Source organism: Vulpes lagopus, chromosome 5, assembly GCF_018345385.1.
Source record: "Vulpes lagopus strain Blue_001 chromosome 5, ASM1834538v1, whole genome shotgun sequence".
In the NCBI taxonomy this organism is placed as follows: Eukaryota; Metazoa; Chordata; class Mammalia; order Carnivora; family Canidae; genus Vulpes; species Vulpes lagopus.
The window spans coordinates 84,959,345-84,985,685 of NC_054828.1; the positions used below are offsets into that span (position 1 = coordinate 84,959,345).

Sequence of the window (26,341 nt, forward strand, 5' to 3'; positions counted from 1 at the left end):
TAAAAAAAAAAAAATTATTTATTTATTCATGAGAGACACAGAGTGAGAGGGAGGCAGAGACACAGGCAGAGGAAGAAGCAGGCTCCATGCAGGCGGGACTCGATCCCGAGTCTCCAGGATCACGCCCTGGGCTGAAGGCAGCGCTAAACCACTGAGCCACCTGGGCTGCCCTAGTCAGTTGTTCAAACCCATATCTGAGAATGGTGTGCTGCAGAGCCCCGTGTCATCTAACTGGGAATGGGATTCTCTGCAGCCTAGGAATTCATTAAATCCTCGTTCTAAAAACAGAACAAGCACTGTGCTGGCAAATCCTCTGAGTTTAGGGGAACTAGTCTCATTGTTCTGTGATAAATGTAACCCCAAAGAAATCCAACTTTAGATTGGCAGTTTCAAACTTTAGCATGCTCCAGAGTCTCCCAGAGGACTCATAAAAGCACAGATTCCTGGCCTCACCCCAGAGTTCCTGACCCAGCAGGTCTGGGATGGGACCTGGGAGTCTGCCTTCTTCCCAGGTTCCCAGGTGCACCACCCTTTGAGAACCACTTGCTGAGATGATCAGATTATCCTTCAGAATAAGATTTCAGCCTATCCTTTAAGACTTAGCTTAGGATCCAGAAGTTCATCTGTATACTGGGACGAACACAGTCTAGACATTCTAGAATATCATCTTAATGATAGGCCAGTGAGGAAGACATTTAAGGAAAAAAAAAAAAGTCAAATTCAGAGTTGATTGGTTGCCTTTAAACACAGAGAGTTCTCGGTAGTTGTGTGTTGTTGTTGTCGTTTTTAAAGGTCTAGCTCATCAGTTAGAGCTTGGCCCTTTTATTTACTCTTGAATATGAAGTTCAGCTCAGGAAGTGTTTCTCACATGGGTGGGATGGTGGGGAAGGTACTGGTCAGAAAGCTCCTGTCAGTGTCCTCAGCTCACCCTCCTGTGGGGAACACGATATCCTGTCCGTTTCGGTGAGAGCAGTGTGGACACCTCAAGCTGTTCTTCCCACAGTGACCCCAGGACACACCAAGTACCCACGCTTTGTACTTGGGGGCCACTTCCTGATAAATGTTTGTAAAATTGAAAGTTTTCCAGGAACCAAACAAAAGCAGCACTCTTTGGTCTTTTCCTCTTGAGCCAGGCCATACTATATACACTCCCCAGAGTCCTGTCCCCAAACACATTCTATAAAGGGACTAATAACATAGCCATAGAATTTTCATGTACTAATCATCAAAAACACTTCTTACCTCTTCAGTGAGTGTTGTCTGTTTTACTCAAGATCTCCATGAACTCCAAGAAACTGTACTTTTAACAGTATTTTAAAAAATAATTTTTCTTTCCCAATTACAAAAATAAAACTTGTATATAAAAGTGTTTTTTAAATTATTTTTTAAAAAGATTTTTGTTTATCCATGGGAGACACAGAGAGAGACAGAGGCAGAGGGAGAAGCAAGCTCCCTGTGGGGAGCCTGATGCGGGACTTGATCCCAGGGCCCCAGGGATCATGACCTGAGCTGAAGGCAGATGCTCACCCACTGAGCCACAGAGGCATCCCTAAAAGTCTTTTTTTTTTTTTTTAAAGCTAAGAAAGAAAAAAGCTCTCTAGCAGTTATCCAGAAGAAACTAAAAAAAAAAAAATTTCATGCATACACTTCAGTTTTTTTTCTAAGCACTTATACACATTTGTATATGAATTTTAAACCAAATGGGATCAATCATAAGGTACCCACTGTTTGCAGCTGCTTCCCCCCACTGCTTAATTTCTTCCATATTAGCACATTGTTGTGCTAATTTCTGTTAGTTTCTAATTTTTCAGTTGATGCAACAATGAATATTTTATTCCTAAGTCTTGGTGTATTTTTTATAGTTACTTCAGAGATAGAAATTCCCAAAAGTAAAATGGATGAGATAAAGAATATGGGTCTCCCCTGCTATCCAAAAGTAGAGCATCCCCTTGAAAACTTTCCTAAACCAAAAATAACAGTAAAGCAAGGAAGCAGTTACCATTAACTTACTTGGAAAAATGTTTGAGCATTCCTGGACTCCCAAAATAATCTCTTTTAGGCTTCTCTGATACCTTAAGACACATCTTGCTAACAAATGCACAGAATAAATCAAAGCAAAGCACAGATGCTCACAGATCAAGTTCAGAACTCTGGCCACTGGATGCTAAGATGCTGAGTGGATGTTCTGGGGAAGGAGCTTAGTGGGGCCACTGTTGCCGGGCTGCTCAGGGCACACACTGCCTCCATAGCAGCTCATTGTGAAATAAACACCGAACACTATATTTACTTTTTGCCTTTTTTCATAAAAGCAGAAATTCTCTTCAGATTTCTTTCAGTTACCAAAAAACAGTTGCTGATGTAGGTGTTTTGTAAAAGCAGAATGGGTGTAACATGAACTTCTGAAACATGAGGGATACCTGTATGTGTACCTGTATGTGTGCTTACGTAGAGAATATAAGCTGTACTAGGTGTGATAACATTTTTCTCTATTAAATAGTATATTAAAAATAATAGGCCATGACTAAATTGGAGTCATTACAGAAATACAAGGATAGTTCGATTCAGTCTGTTAAAATAGCACACTGAATTAATTGGTCGAAGGAAAAAAAAACCCAGTCATCTGTGTTCTTTGATGCTAAAAGTACTTGGATAAAAGTAACAATTCTTGATTAAAAGCCTTTAGAACAGGAGACCCTTAGTAGATACCTTCAAAGTGAGGCAGTCTCTGTCTCTTTCCGGAAGTCTGCTAGCTTCATGCTCAGTAATGAATAGTTGGCAATATTTTACAGTTGAGGTAGGAAATAATCAAAGGTGGCTTCTAGCATTTTGGGAGCCCTGGCTGGTGCAGAGAGACAGGAGACTGAAACGGGGTATAAAGAGTGGACAGGGTGAGGTGACAAATGACCCTGTTTGCAGATGATATGACTTTGTGCCCAAAACTAAAAAGCTATTAAAAATAAGATGGTTCAGTCAGATGGATAGTTACATTGTTAAGAATTAATACTTAATGAGCTCTTTCCTCATGCCGGGAACTTCAGAGTATTTTAAATGGTGCACCCTCCGGGGACTATCTCATTTGTTCTCTTTCCAAGCCTAAGAAGTAGGAGCCCACTTTATCTTCATTTTACAGGTTAAGAAACCGAGATGTAGAGAGGTTCAGTCATGTGGCTGCAGTCTGTGGCCAGAAAGTGGCTGGGCAGGCACGCAGGTCACCACTGTCTGCAGCACTGTAGCCATGTAGCCTTGGGTAGGGCAGTTCAGCTCTGGGGCCGTAGCTTCATCACCCTGAGGTTAGATGGCCTCAGAATCCCTGAGCATGTGTGTGGACACCAGGGCTGGAGTGTGTACAGGATGTGTGTGCTGTCCGGGGCAATGACAGAGCCAGTTGGTGCTTGGTAGGGTCACTGCCCCCAGCCTCAGCTCTCTATCCTCATCATACTTCAATGGCAGCTGGGGATTGTGGAAAGAAAAGGCTTTCCCCATTTATTTTTTTCTGTTGATTGAATTTATCAATAACTAACTCTCAAGGTGGCTCAACTAACAAGGCTGGGTACAAAGGTCTGTGTTTAGCCTTCAGTTTGAGTATCCTTCCTGGAGGCTCAGAGGTCATAATCAGGGATGTTGTGCTTGCCAGCCCCCTCTGCCCTGGGATAGAGCTGGGCAACATAGACCAGAGGCCCTGGGAACCTGTAAGTAGCCAGTGTGTCTCCGGAGGCTCTAAGCACAGAACAAACATTTCAGCTCTCCTTCTCTGTTGAGCCCATGGCAATCTAACCCATGCTGATGCACACTGAGGCTTGCCTTCTTGCCATAAGCTGCTCTCCTTTGGGGCTTCGCTGTATTAATGGTGGTTTCTGTCTCCCTCTCCAGGTATGGAGAGAAGGGGAAAGCCATCCGGATCGAGAAGGTCATCTACACTGGGAAGGAAGGGAAGAGCTCTCGCGGCTGCCCCATCGCCAAGTGGGTGAGTGTCAAGACCCTGTGGCCAGGGCTGTGCTTCACCTCCCTCCCTACAGGCCTGGCCAGGGGTGTGCAGAGGAAACAAACATGCTTACTGTCCAGGGGAACATCAAAGCTGGCATCTGTGCTTGGTTAAGGTCATCCCCACCCTTCAACCCCTGGCCTGAGCTATTTGTCCTTGTTTTGTTTAAGTGCCAGCCCCTGGCATCCTGGGCTGGCCTCAGAAATGCTCTAGTCCTTATGCTCAGTTCATACTCTCCCTGTGGTTGAGGGAAGGCGTAACGATGTCATCTCACTCAGGGCCGGGCCCCACCGTGGACTATGTGACTCCCCTGCCCCTCCATGTGCTGCCCAGCATTCTTATCTCCTGTCCCAAAGAACTAGGTCTCCAGGCAGAATTGGGGATGGTCAGGCATCTGCTTTACTTCTCAGCCACTGTTTCCTGTGAGGCAGCCAAAATGGGCTGAGACTCCCATTTTGCCACCCCACTGACAGTTTTCCGACCTTGCCCTTCCAGTCCTCAAGGAGATCTTCTAGTGTCACTGCAGAATCCATGCTTGTGACAGCAGCAAGACGATCAGGTAGCCATGAGCCCAACACTGTGCTGGGTGCCTCATAGGGGGATGTGCACGGAAAACGGAAGGGTGTATCCCTGTGCTCAAGCTGCTTGTGATGTAGAGACCCATGAGATAAACTCACAGAGACTTGAATAATCAAGGTCCAACTTTGAGAGGCAGACTCAGTGCTGTAAAGTTCAGGATCCAGGGGCTCTGATGGTGGGAAGAATGTGAGGCTTGGTTTCTCAGAGGAGGGGGATGTGCATGGGGCCATGAATATGGCACTGTGAATGCAGAGCCATATTGAGTGGGCTGATGGGAGAGTAGAAACGTTTCTGGCAAGGAGAGTCATGTGAGCAAAGGCAGAAGGCTGCATGAACATACAGCTCACTTGGAGTGGAGGAATGGGTAAGATGACCTTTGTCAGCCTGTATCCATCTGTGCACATGCCTGTTTTTATCTGGTATATATGCCATGCCTTTGCACCTTTGTTTTTAATGAACATAAAAGGTGTCTGAACCTGAACTACCACATATCTATTTTTAGAAATTTTTGGTCAGTGTTGCAGAATTATATACAATAAAAGAATCTGGCAGGCACCTGGGGACCTCAATTGGTTAAGCGTCTGCCTTCAGCTCAGGTCATAATCCCAGGGTCCTGAGATTGAGCTCCGTATCAGGCTCCCTGCTCAGTGGGGAGTCTGCATCTCCCTCTCCCCCTCCCCCCACTCATGCTCTCTCTTGCTCATTCACTCTCTCTCAAATAAGATATTCAAGAAACAACAACAAAAAAAGTGACCTGGAACTACATAGAGCATTCACAAGTATGAAGAAGCATACTGTCCCCACTCTCCTGAAAGGTGGGCATTGTAGTGGGGGGTGGACTGAATCTGTCTGTGGCTGATCAGGGTGTGGTGCTATCCCCCAGAGAACCCATTTGTGATGTGGCACCTGCCCCTTATTCTTGTTAATTCATGTAGTCCTTGAGGAAATCCAAAGTCTTGGGTGGGAAACTGAAGATCCTTACACAGGTAGAGCCTAGGGACTTCTCCATCTTCAAAAGAGTGGCTCAGGGGGAAAAAATGGCTATATGGGTGGTATTGAAGAAGAGAGTATGCATTTCCAGCCCCAGATACCCCTGGTGAACAGCACATGTGGGTGTCTGCAGGGCCTGAGGTCAGAGGTGGCCAGGTGAAGGGTGAGCTTAGTTCCTGGAGAAGTGAGAGAGGCTGTGAGAGGGGAGTAGAATGAGGGGAGGAGGACCTTGGTCTGCACATGTTGATCCTTCAGGGTCTGTGGACAGATGCCCAGAGCAGAGCACACATGACACCTGATGTTTTTGTCCAAAGGAGGAAACCGCTCATGGCTATCCCTTAACCCTGGTGGGTGATGCTGGCTTTGAAAGAAAAGTCCAGATAGAAGGGAATGCACTGTGACAGTGTTCCCAAAGATGGGAAAATTCCTGGATCTGGTAACGGAAGATAAAAGGAGAGAGGAAAGAAAAAAATTTTTTTAAAGATTTTATTTATTGGGTGGTGGAAAGGGAGGTGGGCGGGGGGTGGGGGTGACTGGGTGATGGGCACTGAGGGGACACTTGATGGGATGAGCACTGGGTGTTATGCTATATGTTGGCAAATTGAACTCCAATTAAAAAATATATATATATATGAGATTTTATTTATTAATGAGAGAGACAGAGAGAGAGAGAGAGGCAGAGACACAGGCAGAGGGAAGCAGACTCCATGCAGGGAGCCCGAGACGGGACTTGATCCTGGGTCTCCAGGATCCCGCCCTTGGCTGAAGGCAGTGCTAAACCACTGAGCCACCTAGGCTGCCCAAGAAATTGTTTTTATAGGCAAAAGCAAATGGTGGTAGGTCACAGATTATTACAGTGGTAAGAAAGCAGTGGGGCCGAGTTGTGTGTTTTTCTTTTCTAGCCATCTCCCCTAGTGCAGTGGACTTCTCTTCTCTGCTGTTTGCCTCCAGAGCCACCAAATATCCTATCTGCTTTGGTGGTAGAGTTCATCTACAGAGTTCTACCTCCTTGGAAGTTGGAGAACTTTTCCTTTTCCCTGTGCCCCTCCATTGGGAAGTGACCCATAAATGCAAAAAAGGGCAGATTATTCTTGGAGGCATCATGGCATCAAGAGCCCAGGCAGTGGTAGTCTGTAGCTCTGGGCAAGTGGCAGCATGTAAGCTGCCTGTGGTGGATAACACTTCCTTGGGTTCTCCCTGCCCTCCACCTCATCTGGTCTCCTTTCTAGAGTCTGAGTTCTCATTTCCAACCAGGCTCAGATCTGTCTTTACTGCCACAACCCCCAACCAGTACGTTCATCTACAAGTGGCATGCCTGACAAATTCAGGACTTAACTGGCCAGCATCTTGGCAACAAAGTTGAGGCTCACCATGGGTGCCCAATAAATGTGTGTTGAGAGAAGGATCTAAGAAAGCAGTGGGATAACCCAGCCAACCCCCTGTAATCTCCCATCTTAAGGCGGCCTCAACAAAGTGTGGACATTGTCAAGTGTGGGAGTAAGGGAGTGACCCAGGTCACATTGCTAAAGCTCAGTATACACAGAGATGTGCCAGAAGCAAACACCAGAGACAGTGAAAGTGGGATTTTTGGTTCAAGAGCCATGGAGATGCTGCTTGGGCCAGTCTGTAAAGGTAACTGGGGGCAGAAGGCAGGTATGTGAAAGCCCACTGAGGTCATGGTGGACCAGATCTCCTGGGGAACCCCAGGGGTCAAAGCTGAGTACCAAGAATAGGAGCCTGCACGGAAGACAGATTGGGACTTCTGTTGGGTACAGTGGTCAGGGAATTCCTGCCTGGAATCTGAGTGAGCTGTCTGTGGTTCTGTGGTAGCTTCTGAACTGCCAGTGTAACCATGCCGTGCTCAGGTGTTGGTGTCTTCCTGCCCTTCTGTTGGCCTTTTACTTTTGCACTTTGTGCATTCAATCCTGCTGGTTTCCTTTGAAGGGCATGTCGGGAGCTCCGCTTTAGTTTTCTTAGAGTTTTTTTTTTACTGTAGCCATAGGCCTGTGAGGGCATGGCCACAGAGAGCTGAGCAGAGATTGACAGTAGTGCCTCAGAAACCCTGGTGACGGGGACTGCTGTGTGATCAGTACCTGGGATGTACGCAGATGCTCACGGTATGCCGGAGCTCAGTCTGTGGAGGCCAGGCAGTCACACAGGGAGCCCTGTCACAACCTGACTTAATGACATGTTCATAGGTTACTTTTCAAATAACAATGTCACCGATGCCTCCCTGGATTGGGCTCAAAACAGGAATTCATGGGCAAGGGATGTGTTTTGTTTAGCACACAGGTGTCCCTTAAAATTTTGAAGGAAGTTTTGACATCTACAACGTGGATAAACCTTACAGCTGTTACACTAAATAAAACAAGCCAGTCACAAAAAGACAAATATCATGTGATTCCATGTATAGGAGGTACTGCGAGTAGTCAGACCCTTCAGAGAGTCAAAAAGTAGCATGGTCATTGCCATAGACTAGGGGCAGGAGACAGGGGAGGGAGTGTTATGTGAGTACAGACTTTGGGAAGATAGGACGGTGTAGAGGTGGACAAAGTTCTGGTGGTGGCTGTGCAGCAACAGGGAATGTACTTCTACCGCTTAACAATGGCCACAATGGTAGATGTTATGCCATGTATATTTTACTATGATTTTAAAAATTGAATTAAATGCTCACATCCTTAAAAGGAGAAATTTCATGTAAAAGTCTGGATTTCTATTTTCTTGTTGTTAAAATTGGGCCAGATCGCTGTACTAGTCCCTCTAGGCAGTGGTTGATGGAGAGAAGGCCCGGCTTATTCCTTTTGAAGAGGAAAGTGCTTTTTTACTGGGCCATGGTCCACACAGCTCCCCAGTCATCCATCTGGCCCATTCTCCCATTTTACTGCCTATCTGGCTGCCTCTCTGGTCATCTCCCTGCACTGATGTATGTATAACCAAGTGTGTCTCCAGCCCAGGCATTTCCTGACCCCGAGACCCAGTCTGTTGGGGCCCTATTAGAAGTAGCCACTCAGATATTCCCGAGTCCTTCAGCCCTCGCATGTTCCCAATTAACATGGGAACAACCCACACCTCACCCACTGTCTTCTTCCACAAAAGTGGGAGTCCATTTAAGACTTTCTTCTGTCCCCCAGGCCCTAGAGTCAGGTGGTCCCAAAGTCAGCTTTGTCCTCAATGTGTCTGAAGGCATTCCTTCTCCTGTTTCATTCCCCACTTCCCTAGTCCAGCACTTCATCCACTTGGCTTGTGTTATGTTTGAGTGGTCTCCCTCTCTTTCTCTCTCTCCCACCCCAACCACCTGCTCCCATTCTAGAGCAGGAAGCTGCTTGTGAAAGCCCCCTGTGAAACCTGCCCTCCTCCCCAGTCCTGGTCCCCTCAGGGCCCTTCCCAGTCTGCCCTCCTCCTGCCCCTCTTCACAGGCCCTCATCAGGTCACAGAATTAGTTGGGGTTCTTGAAGGAGATCAGCCATCTTGTTGCCCCAGTTCCTGGGCCCTTTGCCATGCCATATCTTTGGAGCCAAGACAGAGTTCTGGGAGTGAGAGAGAACAAGGGGAGAACCCAGCTGAGGAACACTGCAGGGCAGAGCCTAAGGCCCTTGCTTTTTGTGTTGATAGCCTTATGGAGATGTAATTCACATACCATACAATTCATTCAATCAAAGTTCACTGGTTTGGGGTATATTAGTAATTTTTAAAAATTGTGTTAAATTATATATAACCTAAAACTGGCCATTTTAACCATTTTTAAGTGTACAGTTCAGTGATACCAACTACATTCACATTCTTATGCAACCATAAGAATGCTCTGTATCTTCAAAACTTATTCATCATCCCCTACAGAAACTCTCTACCTGTTAAATAATAATTCCCCATTCTCTCCCTCCAAGCCCCTGACCACCACCATTATACTCTCTGTCTCTGTGAATCTGACTGTTCTAGGTACTCTGTGTAAGTGGAATCATACACAGTATTTGTTTTTAGTGTCTGGCTTCTTCCTTCCTTTTTAAAAAGATTTTTATATATTTATTTAAGAGAGAGCTTGTGCACAAGCAGGTGGGGAAGGGCAGAGGGAGCCGGAGAAGCAGACTCCCCGCTAAGCAAGAAGCTTGATGCAGGGCTCTGTCCCAGGACCCTAGGATCGTGACCTGAGCTGAAGGCAGATGCTTAGCCCACTGAGCCACCCAGGTGCCCTGGCTTATTTCACTTGTCACATGAGTCAGATTTTCCTTCCTTTTTAAGGTTGATGACTGTTTCATTGATGGAGAGGCCACATTTTGTTTATCCATGTATCTTGGGTTGTTTCTGCTTTTGGGCTGCTGTGAATAGTGCTGCTCTGAACCAACACCTGTCCTGGTCCCTGCTCTCGGTCACCTTGGGTATATTCCTAGGGGTGGCACTGCCTGGTCGTATGGTAATTACATGTTTAGGCATTTCAAGAAAATGCCAAAAACTGTTTTCCACAGCACCAAAGCCCTTTCTTTTTTAACTAAAATCATATAGATTTTAATCATAGATATGCAGCATTTTCTCTGCAGATATTTTAGGACCATATAAAAAAATCTCTGAATATATTTTTGCTTATAGTTTTATTTGTATATTTTTAGTTTTCAGCCTATACAACTCATCGATAACTTAGATTTTGTAATTATTTTTTATTTTGCTCTTTAAAAAATAACGTTTTCATTTATTATTCCCTAATTATTATAACGGTCTCTTAGTCTGTATGGTTGCTGTCGCCAGGTTGTGATACCCTGTTGACACTGCCCTAAAGACCTGCACCCCCTGGTCTGATTGGCAGAAGTGAGGCGGGGTGTGGCATCCCCAGCAGAGGAATGTGAGGGCCAGGCTCCTATAGTTAACAGTGCCAACCCTACCCCACATCCCTGCAGGTGATCCGCAGGCACACACTAGAGGAGAAGCTGCTGTGCCTGGTACGGCACCGGGCGGGCCACCACTGCCAGAATGCCGTGATTGTCATCCTCATCCTGGCCTGGGAGGGCATCCCCCGCAGCCTCGGAGACACCCTCTACCAAGAGCTCACCGACACCCTCCGGAAGTACGGGAACCCCACCAGCCGGAGATGTGGCCTCAATGATGAGTATGTGGGGTGGGGAGGGGTGGGGGCGTCCCCAGCATTGAAGAGTGGGACAGCTGGGTCAGGTGTCCATCGGCAGGGTCTTAGGCAGCCCATGCAGGGGACTCTTCCCTTCCCCCCACCCACCCCAGGGCCCTGTCTGTCCTGCAGTCAGGACTGTGCTGAAAGGAGCTCTCCCATGATCCTGACCCCTGGGTTCTTCTGGTCCTGGCAGGAGAGGGTCTCTTGCTTTGGCTCAGCTTTGCTGTTGAACCTCATATGAACTCTGAGGCTCTAATGGTAGAACCACCGTGAAAAAGTGTATGAGTGTTCTGCAAGTAGAAGGCATCAGTGGTATTCATAAAACCTGCCCTTCTAGGGTCTTTTCCCATTTTTACAATTAAGGTATTTTTACTTAAAGTAAAGATTCATCCTTTTAGGTATACAGTTTCAAGAGGGTTTTTAAGTTTTTATTTAAATTCTAGTTAATTAATACACAGTGTAATAGTTTCAGGTTCACAAGTTTGAAGAGTTTGGACAAATGTTTACACTCATATAGCCACCACCACCAAGATCTATAACAGTTCCATCATTCCCTCCAATTCCCCTGTGCCCCTTTAGAAGCAAGTCTCCTCCTGCCTTTGGCAACCAGCAGTCTTGCTTCTTGTCCCCCTAGGTTTGCCTTTGCAAGAGTGGTCCATAAATGGAACGAGACCGAGGATAGCCTTTGGGGTCTGACTTCATTCCCTGAGTGTAGTTTCTGAGCTTCATCGGTGGTTGTGGGTAGCTCATTCCTTTTTACTGCTGAGTAGTATGCCCCTGCTGGATGCATCACCATTTGTGTATCCATTCCCCAGTTGAGGGGCATCTGGATTGTTCCCAGATTGTATTAGTTGTTGAATTATGATGTCAGTGTTTATTTGTTTAAAGGCCTGTCAGCACCTGGGCCTGAGGGAAGCAGGTGTGTTCAAGCCTGTAGTTTACATTACTTCCCTCTCGTGTCATCTATGTTGGAAGCTGTCATGATATTAGAGTCAAGGCAAAGGATAAACTTTATTGGGGTTTTGACTAGATTCTTCCCACTGACCTCAAACAATCTATGAGCTTCTCCCAACAACAGATTTTTAGACCTCCAGGCTCAGGGGTGGGAGCAGAACAGGCTGCTTAGAGCACACTCTGTACCCAAGGACATTTGGGCAAAGGGGCTGAAGGCAGGGAAGGATGTGGTCCCAGTCACTGGGAGGCCACGGAAACCAGGCCTCAGCGGGACCTCCCCTGGGGGAGAGAGGAAGATTTGCAAACAAAAAAGTGTGTATGTGTGCCTAACATGTGACGTACATTGCAGCCGGACCTGCGCTTGCCAAGGCAAAGACCCCAGCACCTGCGGCGCCTCCTTTTCCTTTGGTTGCTCCTGGAGCATGTACTTCAACGGCTGCAAATACGCTCGTAGCAAGACGCCTCGCAAGTTCCGCCTTGCAGGGGACAACCCCAAGGAGGTGAGCAGAGCCCCACAGAGCAATGCAGCCCTTCCACTTGCCCCCTTCCACCTGGGGGTGGTGGTGGTGTGGGGTATTAGCACTCCTTGACTCAGATGTGTGGGGAATGCCACTTTATTTTTTTGAACTGACCTGTTCTTGCTGTGAAATGTAAGGTATGTGGGGTGTGGTGTGGAGGGATGTGATGAGTAAAAAATTAAACTTAACCAACAATGGCTACCTCACACTCTTCCAGCTTTAAAACAGTCTCTTTATGATAAACGTTCAAATTCCTCATCCGAATGTGACCCTCTTCACAGATCGTTTCTTTTCTTCATTCTTCCTAAGATGTCTTTTGGGGGTGGAGGGTGGGTGGGAGGTTTAGCAGGAAAAGGAGCCTCCAGGCCATGGGCCATTTTCTGGAGCCAGTGTTGGACTTCCCAAAGTGCCCCCTCATCCTACCTGGCTGCCAGGGAACCTTTCTGTGCAGTTGGCCACCTCTCTAGATCCTTGGTCTCTCCTTACTGGAAGCCTGGCCTGGGTCTTAGACACCAGACTGGTGTCTGCACAGGATGGCTTCTCCGTGACCACCTTATCAGGTCAAGCTGCCTTTTGCTCTGCCCCTTTCCCTCTATTGCTCTGCTTGTGAAGGCCACCCAGAGAGGTGGTTTCCCCTCTGAGTTCCAAATGCTGAGAGGGTACAGGCCTGTCTGGGCCTCTTGTCATTTCCCCTTCAGCCTCCCCCCCCTTCTCTCATTCCTGATCTCCTGTGAAGTAAGGTAGTGGGTCCTTTTGAGGGGGTCTAGGCAACATCTCGATCCCCTGGCTCTGCCTTCCACATCTCCCTGAGCTCCTTATATCAGAGGGTTTCCCCCCCCCCACCCTTGGGCACATGTTTTTCTACTGTACATACAATAAACTTTTATGCTTAGAGTTCCCAGCCTTGCTTTTCAGAAGTAAAAGGAAGCATTTTCAAATGTAGAACCCTTTTACCCTCAAAGCTGGCATTTATTTATTTTAAGATTTTATTTATTTAAGAGAGAAAGAGAAAAAGAATGGGAGAGACAGAGAGAGAGCATGAACAGAGGAGCAGAGGCAGAGGGACAAGCAGACTCCCCACTGAGCTCAGAGCCTGACTCAGGGCTTGATCCCACAACCCGAGATCGCTACCCAAGCTAAAACCAAGAGTTGGACACCCAGCTGACTGAGCCACCCAGGCACCCCAAAAGCCTGGCTTTTAGACTATTGCATGAGCTAGTCTAATAGTCTGATTTGACACTAGACCTTTACTTATGGCGGCATCCGCCCTCCCCTGGAAGAGCAAACACAGTTGTTTCAATGAAGAGAGGAGCCCCAGGGCCGTGGGAAGTAGGAATCACTAGGAGTGAAAATGCATTGCTCTGATTTCTCTCACATACTTGCCCTGTTCCATCACCTGGCATTTCCGTGCACTTATGTAGTGCTGAGCACTCTGGCCAGCACCTCACAGGTGAGCATCTCAGGCTCACGACACCCCTGGGTTGTGTGCTGCCACTGCTCACTTTAGAGAGGAGGTGCACGACTTGCCTGAGGCCCTATGGCAGTAATGGTGAAGTCAGGCCTGGGTTTTTCTAGGCTCACCAGCCTTACCCTGTACTCTGCTGGCCTGGGGCCCGCGATGTTGGTGGCAGCCTCTGGGCTGTACACAGGGGTTGGGGGTGGCTCTGGCTGCCCTACTGGACAGACAGCCAAGCCACTGTTCCTGCACTTCCATTTTCACTTCTATATCTGTCTTCTTACTCTTTGTTCTGTGTAAACTCTTCATGCCTGTGCTCAAGGCTTTCTGGAGATCCCTGGGCCCACCCCTGCCAGCTCCACGTGCCACCCTCAAGAGGGCCAGGCTGTGGGTACCTGAAAGCTTGACCCAGGTGTAGCTGGGGTGCTGCTGCTCTGCCTGGGGTGGTGGTGGAACTTCTGTGAGGATGGCAAAATTCTCTGTTAAAAAAAACAAAAAACAAAAAACAAAAACAACCATAGCATGGGGGCCACATGGAACCACTGAGTATTTGAAATGTGCCTAGTAAAACAGGGGGACTGAATTTTTTTTTTTTTTTTTTTTTATTTATTTATGAGAGTCGCACAGAGAGAGAGAGAGAGAAAGGCAGAAACACAGGCAGAGGGAGAAGCAGGCTCCATGCACCGGGAGCCCGACGTGGGATTCGATCCTGGGTCTCCAGGATTGCGCCCTGGGCCAAAGGCAGGCGCTAAACCGCTGCGCCACCCAGGGATCCCCTGAATTTTTAATTTTAATTAAAACCAGTATATATTTCAGTAGCAGCTCATGGCTCGTGACTCTTGCACAATGGTGCAGGTCTGAAGCATAGAGCTTTGAAGTGTGTGCAGCTGGCCTGTGGCAGGCTCTGGGCCTGGCTGGCTGTGGGATTCCTAGCACAGACCTTGAACCACCTCTGTCAGCCTTCATTTACCTATTTGTAACACTGAAAGAAAAAGCCACGCTTGTTGCTCCTGCTTTTACATGCCTTCCACACCACACTTCTGACTTGGATGTTGAGCACTCCAAACCAACAACCTGTTTTACGTGTTGTGAGTGGTGCTGAGCTAGCACCTGGGAGGGCAGTAGCCGAGTGGTCAAGATGGCAGGACCTTCTGGCCATGACTTTTCCTGAGCCTCCGTGTCTTCCCACTCTAAAACAGACATGGCACCATATCCCTCCCAGAGGGAACTCTGTAGAAAACAGAGAAAACCTGTTGGCACATTGCTTCCGACCTTCCCAGCAGCCCAGTGATGGTTCTCAGTGATGGTTCTGGAACAGAGGTTAATTTCCAGTGCGTAGAGTCAGCCAGGTGGGGCTGCTCTGGATACGTGTAACTACTCTTCTCTCCACAGGAAGAAGTGCTCCGGAAGAGCTTCCAGGACCTGGCCACTGAAGTTGCTCCCTTGTACAAGAGGCTGGCCCCCCAGGCCTATCAGAACCAGGTACTGGGTCTTAGGCCTTTCCCTACCCACGTGTCATCCACAGCTGTGTCCATGCTCCCTGAAGCCAGGAAGTGGAGACTGGGCTCCTCTCACTGTGCTCCATGTAGGAAAGGCTAGAGCAATGATGTAGGTCTTTAATAAGATCCTTTCTTTACACTGAGCTAACTGTATCCCAGACCATCTCTCCTCTATCACTGTATTCATGCCTCTCCCCCTAGTAATCTTCCACCTCCTCTGGTCTGGCTTCTCCTGGGGAGGCTTGTGTTTCTTTCTCCTGTCACCCCTTCATCTCCCAGGTGAGGTGAGGGGGATTTGAGATAACTCAGAAGGATATAATTCCTACAAAGGCTTCATTGAGAAAGCCTTCTTTCTGCAGCCCATGCACAGGGCAGCTGTGGTCCTTAACCAACCAACTTCCCTCCCTTCCTCCCATCCCTAGCCTCCCTGGTTCAGAATCCAGGCCACTGACCTCAGGTTACACAAGCTCTTCTCTTTGGCTGTCCACTCAGGTGACCAATGAGGAAATAGCGATCGACTGCCGCCTGGGGCTGAAGGAAGGGCGGCCTTTCTCGGGGGTCACCGCTTGCATGGACTTCTGTGCCCACGCCCACAAGGACCAGCATAACCTCTACAATGGGTGCACAGTGGTAAGGGACCTGGGACCTGTCACAGCGCCCCCTGCGGGATGATCTTGGGGGGGAGTACTGGTTTGTGCAGACCGGTGGCCTCAGAGTAGGGAGGGACCTGGAGACAAGAGTCTCAGATCTCTGGGAGGTGCCCTGCCAGACTGCCTGCTCCTGCCCACTTCTCTGAGAAATGCATGAACTGGAATGCTTGGACAAGGCTGGCCTTGCCTCTGCGTCTCAGGCAGATGCTGCAGAGTGCCATCTCTGGGACACCTGGAGGCCCTCACTTACCGAAAAACCATTCTAGGTCTCCATGAAACACTTGGATGTAAACCCAAACAACCTCTTGATTCAGCCATAGAGTAAATGTTTATTGTGCCCCAGGTGCTGGTCTAGATGCTGGGGAATAAAATGGACCAAGTCCTGCCCAAGTGTGTAATATTAATTATATCAGGTAGTCATGAAGGCTGTGAGGAAAAGATGGAGTAGGGAAGGGGGAAGATGAGAGCAGATTCTGTTTGAAAGGCCATAGGCAGAGAGGCCCTTCTGAGGAGGGGCACCTGAGCTGAGACATGAATGAAGTGAGAGAGTAAGGGACAGGGGGTGGGGTAGGGTGGGGGGTGGAGTGTCTAGGGTTGGAGCGCTCCAGGCAGAAGGACCAGCACAGGCCAAGGCTTGGAGGCAGGCAGGGGTCAGTCACAGGGAGTCCAGAAGGCAGGCAGGGCTGGGAGTGGTAGGATCTCCTTTATGAAGTTAGAAGCACTCTCTTGCTCCTGCAGGTGGAGAGTAAGTATGGAGGCAGTGGGGAGAATGGGAGGAGGCAGCCAGTTAGAAAGCTGGGACAGTGTCCAGCCTAGAGGTGATGGGGCTTGGGCAGGAGTGAGGGTGGGAAGAGGGTAACTGGACAACTTTGGGTGACTTTGAAGGTACAGCCAAGGGGATTGCTGATGGGTGACTTTGAAGGTACAGCCAAGGGGATTGCTGAGAGGGAAGGACTAGGGAACCACTCAAGACTTTTTGCTTGAGTACCTGGCCAAGTGCTGGTATGATGCACTGAGTTAGAGACTAGTTGGAGAAGGCCAGTTTGGGAGTAAAAATGAAGAATTCTGTTTTGAGATGCCTGCTAGATGTCCAGGTAGACCTGTGGATCAGGCAGGGGAGGGGCATGTCTGGAGAGCACGTAGTTCACAGGTGCAGCTACAAAGCCGGATGCAGTCACCAGAGGAGTGAGTGCAGATGGAAAAGGGGAGGTTTGCACTTAAGTGGGGACCACCTCGAAGGAATGACCCCAGCTCTCTTCTTTGCTTTTGAACTGGGTTCTGGGCAGGCAAGGCTCCCCGGGAAGCTGGGAGAGGCAGAGGCACTGGCAGTTCATCTGAAAGGGGGCTTCCAGAGTCTGGGTGGAGCTTGGGTCTGCCACAGAGATTGACTGCTCTGCTCTGAGATTTCATTTCTCTACCTTGTCCTCTTCCTTGTCCAGGGCTGGAAGCCAGATGGGGCAGGGCCTTGTCCACACGGTACCATGAGGGTTTCTAGCTGAAACAGAGAGAAAGGGAGGGACCTCCAAGATTAGGAGAGGGTCAGGGAAGGAGGAGGAAACACCAGGAGATAGGAGCACAGTGAGATTATTTTGATCCCAGAGCTTGTAGAGTTTAGAGTGGGGGGAAAAAAACTGTTTTCAAAATGAACAATATTTTTTCTAATTAAAAAACTATTCATTGTTTTAAATATAAACAATATTAAAAAAGTATAAAGTAAAAGTTGCCTGAAATCTCATTGAGATAACCAGTGTTAGCATTGTGATGACCATTCTTTGATGCCCACACACACTTGAGTGTATGTGTATGTACAGCTACATACATTTTACACAAATGTGATCACATTATATGTATGTGCTGTTCTATGACCTGTTTTTCTCAACTTAAGAATACATAATAGACAGCTTCTGTGTCACTGGATGTAGATTTACTTCACCATGTGGTAAGGCTGTATGTATAGCTCTGCCAGCATTTATGTGACCATCCCCCTATGGATGGACAGTGGGTGCTTCCAGACTCCTGCTCCATAAATCAGAGGTAGGGTCCACCCTTACCACATCTTGGTGCAGAGGTGGAATGATCTCCTTGAGGTCCCAGGGAAAGGCCATTTATAGGCTTTAGAGTGCTGCTTCTCTGGCTTACTTGTAACACAGGGCTTTCTCAATTTCTTTAGTCTTTGCCCGCCTGAGTGGTAAACATAAGGTCTCATTGTAATTTGTGTTTCTTCTATTACTAGACAGGTTGAACATCTTTGTCTATATTTCTTACTCATTTAAATTTTATCTTTGTGACTATCCTTTATGTCCTTTTTAAAAAAAAAAAAAAAAAAAAACAAGGAGGGGGCAGCCCAGGTGGCTCAGCGGTTTAGCGCTGCTGTCGGCCCAGGGCGTGATCCTGGAGACCTGGGATCGAGTCCCACATCGGGCTCCCTGCATGGAGCCTGCTTCTCCCTCTGCCTGTGTCTCTGCCTCTCTCTGTGTGTCTCTCATAAATAAATAAATAAAATCTTAAAAAAAAAAAAAAGGATAGCCACATCTGTTGACATTGGTAAGGTATCTCTGTTAAGGAGAAAAACACCCCTTCTGTCATATCTTATTCTTTTTGTCTTTTACTTTTGCTCTGTTGTTTATTACATTGGGTCTTAGGGAATTATTGGAAGCAGGGCTGGTGGTCAGTCCAACCCAGAAGTTATGCAGGGTTCTGATCAGAGCAGATTCTGAAGGGCCACACATACTTTGGAAAGAAACATACGTGGTAGAGCGTGACACCAAAGGAGAAGCTATAGGTGGAAGGATGAATACAGCTGACTTCATAAAAATGAACAGTTTCTGTTCAACAATAAAACACTGTCATCAGCACACCTGGGTGGCTCAGCGGTTGAGCATCTGCTTTTCAGCTCAGGTCATGATCCCGGGGTTCTGGGATCGAGTCCCACATCAGGCTCCCTGCATGGAGCCTGCTTCTCCCTCTGCCTGTGTCTGCCTCTCTCTGTGTCTCTCATGAATAAATAAAATCTTTAAAAAAATAAAAATAAAACAGTGATCATAACTGAAAGGCCAGTACAAACCGGAATACAGTATTTATAACAAGTGACAAAGGGAATGATAATGTTTATATACAAAGATTACATGAATGATTAAAAATGAATAGTGTCGTATAAAAATGGGTAAAAGGGGGATCCCTGGGTGGCGCAGCGGTTTGGCGCCTGCCTTTGGCCCAGGGCACGATCCTGGAGACCCGGGATCGAGTCCCGCGTCGGGCTCCCGGTGCATGGAGCCTGCTTCTCCCTCTGCCTGTGTCTCTGCCTCTCTCTCTCTCTCTCTCTCTCTCTCTCTGTGACTATCATAAATAGAGAAAAATTGGAAAAAATATTTAAAAAAAAATAAATAAATAAACTGAGAAAGATGACCGTACTTCAGCAGGTGCAGATGGTAGAGTGGCTGGGGCAGTGCCCCCCCCCCCCCTCTAAGGCAGTGCAGGCATTTGTGGCTTTCCCCTCCGTGAGTTGTTTTCACTGATAACAACTGTTCTTGAAATGCTGAATTGCAATTACGCAAATATCTATTGCATGTTAAAACATTTGTTAAAAAAAAAAAAAAATGGGTAAAAGGCATAAAACTCACGAAAAAAGGAAGACATTTGTATTAAAATATACCCCCCTCCAAAAATAAAATATACCCAAGTATACCCAAGATTTATTTAATCAAATATGATAAGACATGAAGACACAGACATGACTATCAGGAAGGCAAAAGTTTATACTCACAGAGCTTTTTTTTTTTTTTAAAGATTTTGGAGACAGAGAGGCAGAGACACAGGCAGAGGGATAAGCAGGCTCCCAGCAGGGAGCCAGATGCAGGACTCGATTCCGGGACCCTGGGATCATGCCCTGAGCTGAGGGCAGACGCTCAACCACTGAGCCACCCAGGCATCCCTCACAGAGCCTTTGGAAGCACATGCCCCACCAGGCCATGCAGAAGCACTGGGGTTGGTCAGGAGGCAGAGGGATGAGAGGGGACAGTATGCCTCAGAGCCCTTATTGGAGGTTTTGTGGGAAGGAATGGGCAAGGCCAAGTAGGAGAGCTGAGTAAGCCCAAGGATTTATTAGAGAGGTTGAATAATTTCTGGGTCTCTGGGCCATATGGGGTGGTCTCCAGGTGTCCTCCCCGGTCCTGGGTGATGTAGGGCAGTAGGAATACTGGCTCAGCGTGTGAGAGTTTGATAAAGGAGAGGGTTGGCTGTGTGGGCTCTGGATTGGTTGGTTTGTATATCAGGGTGCACCTAAAGGAGGTCATTTGCTATCTCTAGGAATTAGATAGTCTTGGGGGAGAGACAGCCCCTCTAGAGTCAAGGCCCCAAATGCCAAAACATGAAGAACACACAAAATAACATAATAATATAATAATAATATAACAATAATAATACAGCCAACACAAGAGTGAAGAGTAAACTTGAGAGGAAAAAAAATAAAACCTCATTAGTAATCAGAAATGCAGATCAATGAGATACATTTTGATAATGAGCAAAATGTTTTTAAAAATTGATGGCAAAATTATAAGCAAAAGTGTAGGAAAATGGAAACTCATCTTCTGCCAGTAGGAGTGAAATACTGAGGAGAATCATTTTGGAGGGCAGTTTGGCAATGTGTAGCCGTTTACTTCACCAAGTTTATTCTAGGAATTATGTTTTTTAGAAAATTTAGCTAAAAGTATATAAAAGTATTTATGATACAAAAAATTGGAAACAACTTTAAATGGTGATGAAGGATTAAATGAATACATTGATGCAGTAGAATAATATGCAAGTTCTTAAATCACATTGGGGGAGAATAATGCATAATAAAATATTCATACTACGTTTAAAAAGAAGTTATTATAAAATTGTGTGCATAATGCAATCCTATTTCATTACCAAAAGTGAGTATGGGTATGCGTGTATGCAAATATGATCAAAGTGTTTATAGTGATTATTTCTGGATGGTAGGATTATGGAGATAATTATTATTTCCTTTTTGCTGGCCTAAATTTTCTACAAGCAGCACATGTAGTTTTTTAATACAGAGTATTTTAAGAGCAAAAGGAGGCTGAGTGTTCATCCAGGGCACAGGGGAATAACAAGGGTGGGAGGTCTGCGGTGATGAAGCGTAATGACAAGAACATTCCGCTGGAGGGCAGAGCACAGCTGCCAGTCCTACTGGGCCCCTTCCCAGCCGTGTGACCTTGGGCCAGTCATCTCCTCCCCTCTCAGCTGCTTGAGGGTCGCAGGAGATAAAAGGAATGGATGTCCTTTGAAAGCTGGAGAGCAGATTCTTTTTTTTTTTTTTTTTTAAGATTTTATTTATTTATTCATAGACACAGAGAGAGAGAGAGGCAGAGACACAGGCAGAGGGAGAAGCAGCCTCCATGCAGGGAGCCCGATGTGGGACTCGATCCCGGGTCTCCAGGATCACACCCCAGGCTGCAGGCGGCACCAAACCGCTGCGCCACCGGGGCTGCCCTGTAGAGCAGATTCTAAATGTTGGTGGTACTGTTACTCTGTGAACCAGGGCAAATGTGCTTTTAAACACTCCTGGGAGAGAGGATGGCTGATGTCAGGACTGTGTGGGGAAGGTGGGAGGGAGGTCTTGTATGCAAGACGCTCAGTCCCTTCCTCCCAGCGCTCAGCTCCTCCAACCCCGTGCATCCTCCCTCTCTCTGCTTGGGGCAGGTCTGCACCCTGACCAAGGAAGACAATCGCTGCGTGGGCAAGATTCCTGAGGACGAGCAGCTGCACGTGCTTCCCCTGTACAAGATGGCCAACACAGATGAGTATGGCAGTGAGGAGAACCAGAACGCCAAGGTGGGCAGCGGGGCCATCCAGGTGCTCACCGCCTTCCCCCGTGAGGTCCGGCGCCTGCCTGAGCCTGCCAAGTCGTGCCGCCAGCGGCAGCTGGAAGCCCGAAAAGCAGCAGCGGAGAAGAAGAAGGTTCAGAAGGAAAAGCTGAGTACTCCCGAGAAGATCAAACAGGAGGCCCTCGAGCTGGCCGGTGTCACCACTGACCCAGGTGTGTTGGGAGAAGGTGCCCACCAGAGGTGGCACTGTCCGGGTGGGGGGTTGTGGCCCCGCCCCTCATCCTGCCTTGAGCTAGAACTCCAGCCCAGAGTTCTGGGGCCTCTCTCAGCCATCCAGACCCCACATTATCTTAACTTTGTCAGCACGGCGTCCACAGCAACGCCAGGACATCAGGGCCGGGGAGCCAGTGGCAGGAAGGTCCCATCTTCCCAAGGAGGAGCTGGACTTCTCCTCCAGCTAGTCTGAGCATCTGCAGAGTGTGCTGTGGCCTCAGGGCATGGGGTCTGCAGTGGGGGTGGCAGCGATTGTGGGTGTGGGGCAGCTCTCCTCCCTCCTGAGCCTTGTCCCCGCAGAGGCTGGCACTCAGTGGGTGGAGCTTCACTGAGGACCTGTGGGGTGGGCCAGGGAAGGGAGGAGGAGGAGCACTGTGGGGGGCCCTGGGCTCCGCCAGCCACTCCTCCCAGGGCTTCAGCAGGGCTGAGAAACCCTCAGCAGAAGAGGGAGGTTCCATCCCCAGTCCTCTTGCCCAGGGCCTTTGTGGGATATGGTTCTCTCTGCTCCTTGTCCTGCCTCCTGTCTTCCCCAGGCCTGGCTCTGAAGGGTGGATTGCCCCAGCAAGGCCTGAAGCCCTCCCTCAAAGTTGAGCCACAGAACCACTTCAGCTCCTTCAAGTACAGCGGCAATGCAGTGGTAGAGAGCTACTCGGTGCTGGGCAACTGCCGGCCCTCCGACCCCTACAGCATGAATAGCGTATACTCCTACCACTCCTACTATGCACAGCCCAGCCTGACCTCCGTCAACGGCTTCCACTCCAAGTACGCTCTTCCATCATTCGGCTATTATGGCTTTCCATCCAGCAACCCCGTCTTCCCCTCACAGTTCCTGGGTCCTGGCACCTGGGGACACAGTGGCGGTGGCAGCAGTTTTGAGAAGAAGCCAGACCTCCATGCTCTGCACAACAGCCTGAGCCCGGCCTACGGTGGTGCTGAGTTTGCCGAGCTGCCTGGCCAGGCTGTTCCCACAGACACCCACCACCCCACTCCTCACCACCAGCAGCCTGTTTATCCAGGCCCCAAGGAGTATCTGCTTCCCAAGGCTCCGCAGATCCACCCAGCATCCAGGGACCCCTCTCCCTTTGCACAGAGCTCCAACTGCTACAACAGATCCATCAAGCAAGAGCCAGTAGACCCATTGGTCCAGGCTGAATCTATACCCAGAGACCCTGGTAAGATGGGCAAAACACCTTTGCCCGAGGCTTCTCAGAATGGGGGACCCAATCACCTATGGGGACAGTACTCAGGAGGCCCAAGCATGTCCCCCAAGAGGACTAACAGTGTGGGTGGAAGCTGGGGTATGTTCCATCCTGGGGAGAGCCCTGCCATCCTCCCTGACAAGCTCAGTTCTTATGGGGCCAGCTGCCTAACCCCTTCCCACTTCCCGGATGGCCAGTGGGGGCTGTTCCCTGGTGAGGGGCAGCAGCCAGCTCCCCAACCTGGAGGACGGCTTCGAAGCAAACCGTGGAGCCCCTGCAAGTTTGGGAACACCACCTCGGCCTTGGCTGGGCCCAGCCTGACTGAGAAGCCTTGGGGGGTCGGGGCTGGAGATTTCAACTCTGCCCTGAAAAGTGGTCCTGGGTTCCAAGACAAGTTGTGGAGCCCCTTGAAAGGAGAGGAGGGAAGGATTCCCACCCCAGGGGCAAGCCAGCTGGACAAAGCCTGGCAGTCCTTCAGCATGCCCCTGGGCTCCAGCGAGAAGCTCTTTGGGGCCCTGAAGTCTGAGGAAAAGCTATGGGATCCCTTCAGCCTGGAAGAGGGGAGTGCCGGGGACCCCCCCAGCAAGGCCACGGTGAAGGAGGAGAAGAGTGGCGGGGCCGAGGAGGAGGAGGAGCTGTGGTCTGACAGCGAACACAACTTCCTGGACGAGAACATCGGTGGTGTGGCCGTGGCCCCTGCTCACGGCTCGATCCTCATCGAGTGCGCCCGGCGGGAGCTGCACGCCACCACGCCCCTCAAGAAACCCAACCGCTGCCACCCCACCCGCATCTCGCTGGTCTTCTACCAGCACAAGAACCTCAACCAGCCCAACCATGGGCTGGCCCTCTGGGAGGCCAAGATGAAGCAGCTGGCGGAGAGGGCCCGGGCGCGACAGGAGGAGGCTGCCCGGCTGGGCCTGGGCCAGCAGGAGGCCAAGCTCTATGGGAAGAAGCGCAAATGGGGGGGTGCCATGGTTGCTGAGCCCCAGCATAAGGAAAAGAAGGGGATTGTCCCCACTCGGCAGGCGTTGGCCATGCCCACAGACTCAGCAGTCACCGTGTCCTCCTACGCCTACACGAAGGTCACTGGCCCCTACAGCCGCTGGATCTAGGTGCCAGGGTGCCAGGGAGCCAGCGTACCTCAGCGTCGGGCCCGGCCCGAGCTGCCTCTGTGGTGCTTTTGCCCTCACACCTGGGGGCGGGTTGGGGGTGCAGAAGTCTTTTTATCTATATATACATATATAGATATGCATATATATGTATTTATGGTCCAAACCTCAGAACTGACCCGCCCCTCCCTTCCCCCCACTTCCCCAGCACTTTGAAGAAGAAACTACGGCTGTCGGGTGATTTTTTTCGTGATCTTAATATTTATATCTCCACGTTGGTTTTTTTTTCCCCTCCTCCTTGTTTGGGGTGGGGGGGGCTTTTATTTCCTCTTGTTTTTAAAACTCTATCCTTGTATATCACAATAATGGAAAGAAAGTTTATAGTGTCCTTTCACAAAGGAGTAGTTTTAAATTCCATTTAAAATGTGTATTTATTGGATTTTTTAAAAAGCGACAATAGTAATGGTAAAGGATCGGCAGGAAAGGCCAAAAGCGCTCATTCCTGCCCAGTCGTGCTGGGCCCAGCGAGCCTGGCCCTCTTGGGAGCTGGCAAGGTTCTCTCAGCCATCTGCCCCTCATGAGCCAAGTGCAGATTGTAGCCACCCGGTCCATCCCTCCTGACAAATAGGCCTTCCCTTCAGGGGAGGGAGCCCTCAGGACAGCCTGTGTCCTCCAGTAGGATGGGAGAATCTGTAGAGAAACATCCGGGGTCCCTTTTCTAGTCACCGGCTTGGAGTCAGGGACGGGGAGGCAGGTGTTCCCCAGGCCAGGCACCTGAGATGCTGGCGTAGATTTCCCCAGAAACCAGGTTGGAAGTAGACCGCTTCAAGCTTGCTAGTCTCCACACTGAATCCTCTCTGTCCGTTATTTGTCAAGTCACACGATGTCATGGTTCCCTAGGCAGCACCTCCTGATGGAGCTAGAGTTGAGAGGCTCTTAGGAGCCGTTTCCACCGGGCTGACAAGCCAGTGAATCCTGGGCTGAAGGAATTTGAGTGGCAGTTTTTCTAAAAATGCCCCAAAGCCTATGCTGATACTGAAAAAGGGCTACTGTATCTCTAAAACAAGAAGTTGAACCCAAGCTGTGAAAAGCCAGCGTGGCCGTGTCGCTCGGCGCGGCGCTGTGCAGAGCCTGGTGCTGTAGTATCGTGCTGGGACTCGCTCCCCTGGCTCTTGGGCAGGTCGCCTCCTGCGGGAGCTCAGCACACCAGTGTAACAGCAGTTAATGCATCTCTCTCTATTCCTGGATTTCCACCTCCGACAATGGTGCAGGCCTCACAACCCAAGCCCTTACCCCCGCCACCCCCCACCCCCCCACCCGTGCTGTTGTGAGCGGGGCTGGGCTTGCACTTAGCGATTTTCAAATGCAGGAGTCAAACGTTTTCAGCAGGTAGCTATGATTTTTCCTCCCAAATTGGTGCCATTTCTCTATTGGATCATTTTCTCCCTCCCTTCCTTCCCTCTCCACCCACTTTAACTTCCCATTCTAAAATTCTGGTGCATTCATTCAGTTCTTTGAAATGAGAATGTGGTGCTTAATTTTTGCAACATTGTTGAGAGAGGTTGGGCCTAACTGGCGGAAGCAAGATTCATGGACAGCAAGTCAAACTTCCTGAGTGTTTGTTTTTTCTGTGGTATTAGCAGAATTTCTATCAGGCTACCCATGTGGATGTGTGTGGTGAGTGGGAAGCTTCAGCAGGACACGCAGAGGGGACCATGGCCACACAGTGAATGACAACCAAGCCCTGAGAGAAATGTCAGATATTTATTGAGCAGTCTTATTCAGATGTGGGTCTTCGTAAAACGAGTTTAACAATCAGATGACGATGCTAAAGGCAAGTTCCTGAGCTTCCAGGTGCCTTGTGTATGAGCTGAGAACCGAGCCGCTGGGTGTTTGCTGTAACTGTTCAGAAGCCCTGGCGGAGAGTCGCTGTAACATGTCCTGAGCATTTATGTGGTCTGGTTTTAACTGTAAATAGTGAAAGATTTTTTTAAGCACTTTTGCCTAGATTTAAACAGCAACTTGAAAAAAAAAAGTATGTTTTAACCTGTCATTGTGGGAGAAATTGTAAATAGTAGCTGAATATTTAACGTGCTTTGTCTATCCTTCACTTTTACCATATTCTGTAAAGTTGCATTTATTTTACAGGACAAAAATGAAATATTATTGCTTTTGAAATAAATACCCAAGA

General features: G+C 48.8%; 2 protein-coding genes across 8 annotated transcripts in view; one reads left to right on the forward strand and one right to left on the reverse strand.

Moving 5' to 3' along the window:
• TET3 (tet methylcytosine dioxygenase 3) overlaps window positions 1-25,911 on the forward strand; it is a 103,057-nt gene extending 77,146 nt beyond the window's left edge. For all 5 annotated transcript variants that reach the window (XM_041756814.1, XM_041756817.1, XM_041756813.1 and 2 more), the window contains 7 exons: window positions 3,871-3,964; window positions 10,438-10,646; window positions 11,968-12,118; window positions 14,985-15,074; window positions 15,584-15,721; window positions 21,445-21,781; window positions 22,376-25,911. In XM_041756814.1, coding sequence (XP_041612748.1) covers window positions 3,871-3,964; window positions 10,438-10,646; window positions 11,968-12,118; window positions 14,985-15,074; window positions 15,584-15,721; window positions 21,445-21,781; window positions 22,376-24,153 — 2,797 coding nt within the window. In that variant the 3' untranslated portion in view covers window positions 24,154-25,911. The remainder of the gene's footprint in view (window positions 1-3,870; window positions 3,965-10,437; window positions 10,647-11,967; window positions 12,119-14,984; window positions 15,075-15,583; window positions 15,722-21,444; window positions 21,782-22,375) is intronic.
• Window positions 25,911-26,341, reverse strand: part of BOLA3 (bolA family member 3) — a 38,822-nt gene continuing 38,391 nt past the window's right edge. Inside the window, exon 4 of one of the 3 annotated variants that reach the window (XM_041756821.1) lies at window positions 25,911-26,118. In XM_041756821.1, coding sequence (XP_041612755.1) covers window positions 25,966-26,118 — 153 coding nt within the window. In that variant the 3' untranslated portion in view covers window positions 25,911-25,965. The remainder of the gene's footprint in view (window positions 26,119-26,341) is intronic. The other 2 variants (XM_041756822.1, XM_041756824.1) reach the window with 2 other exon arrangements.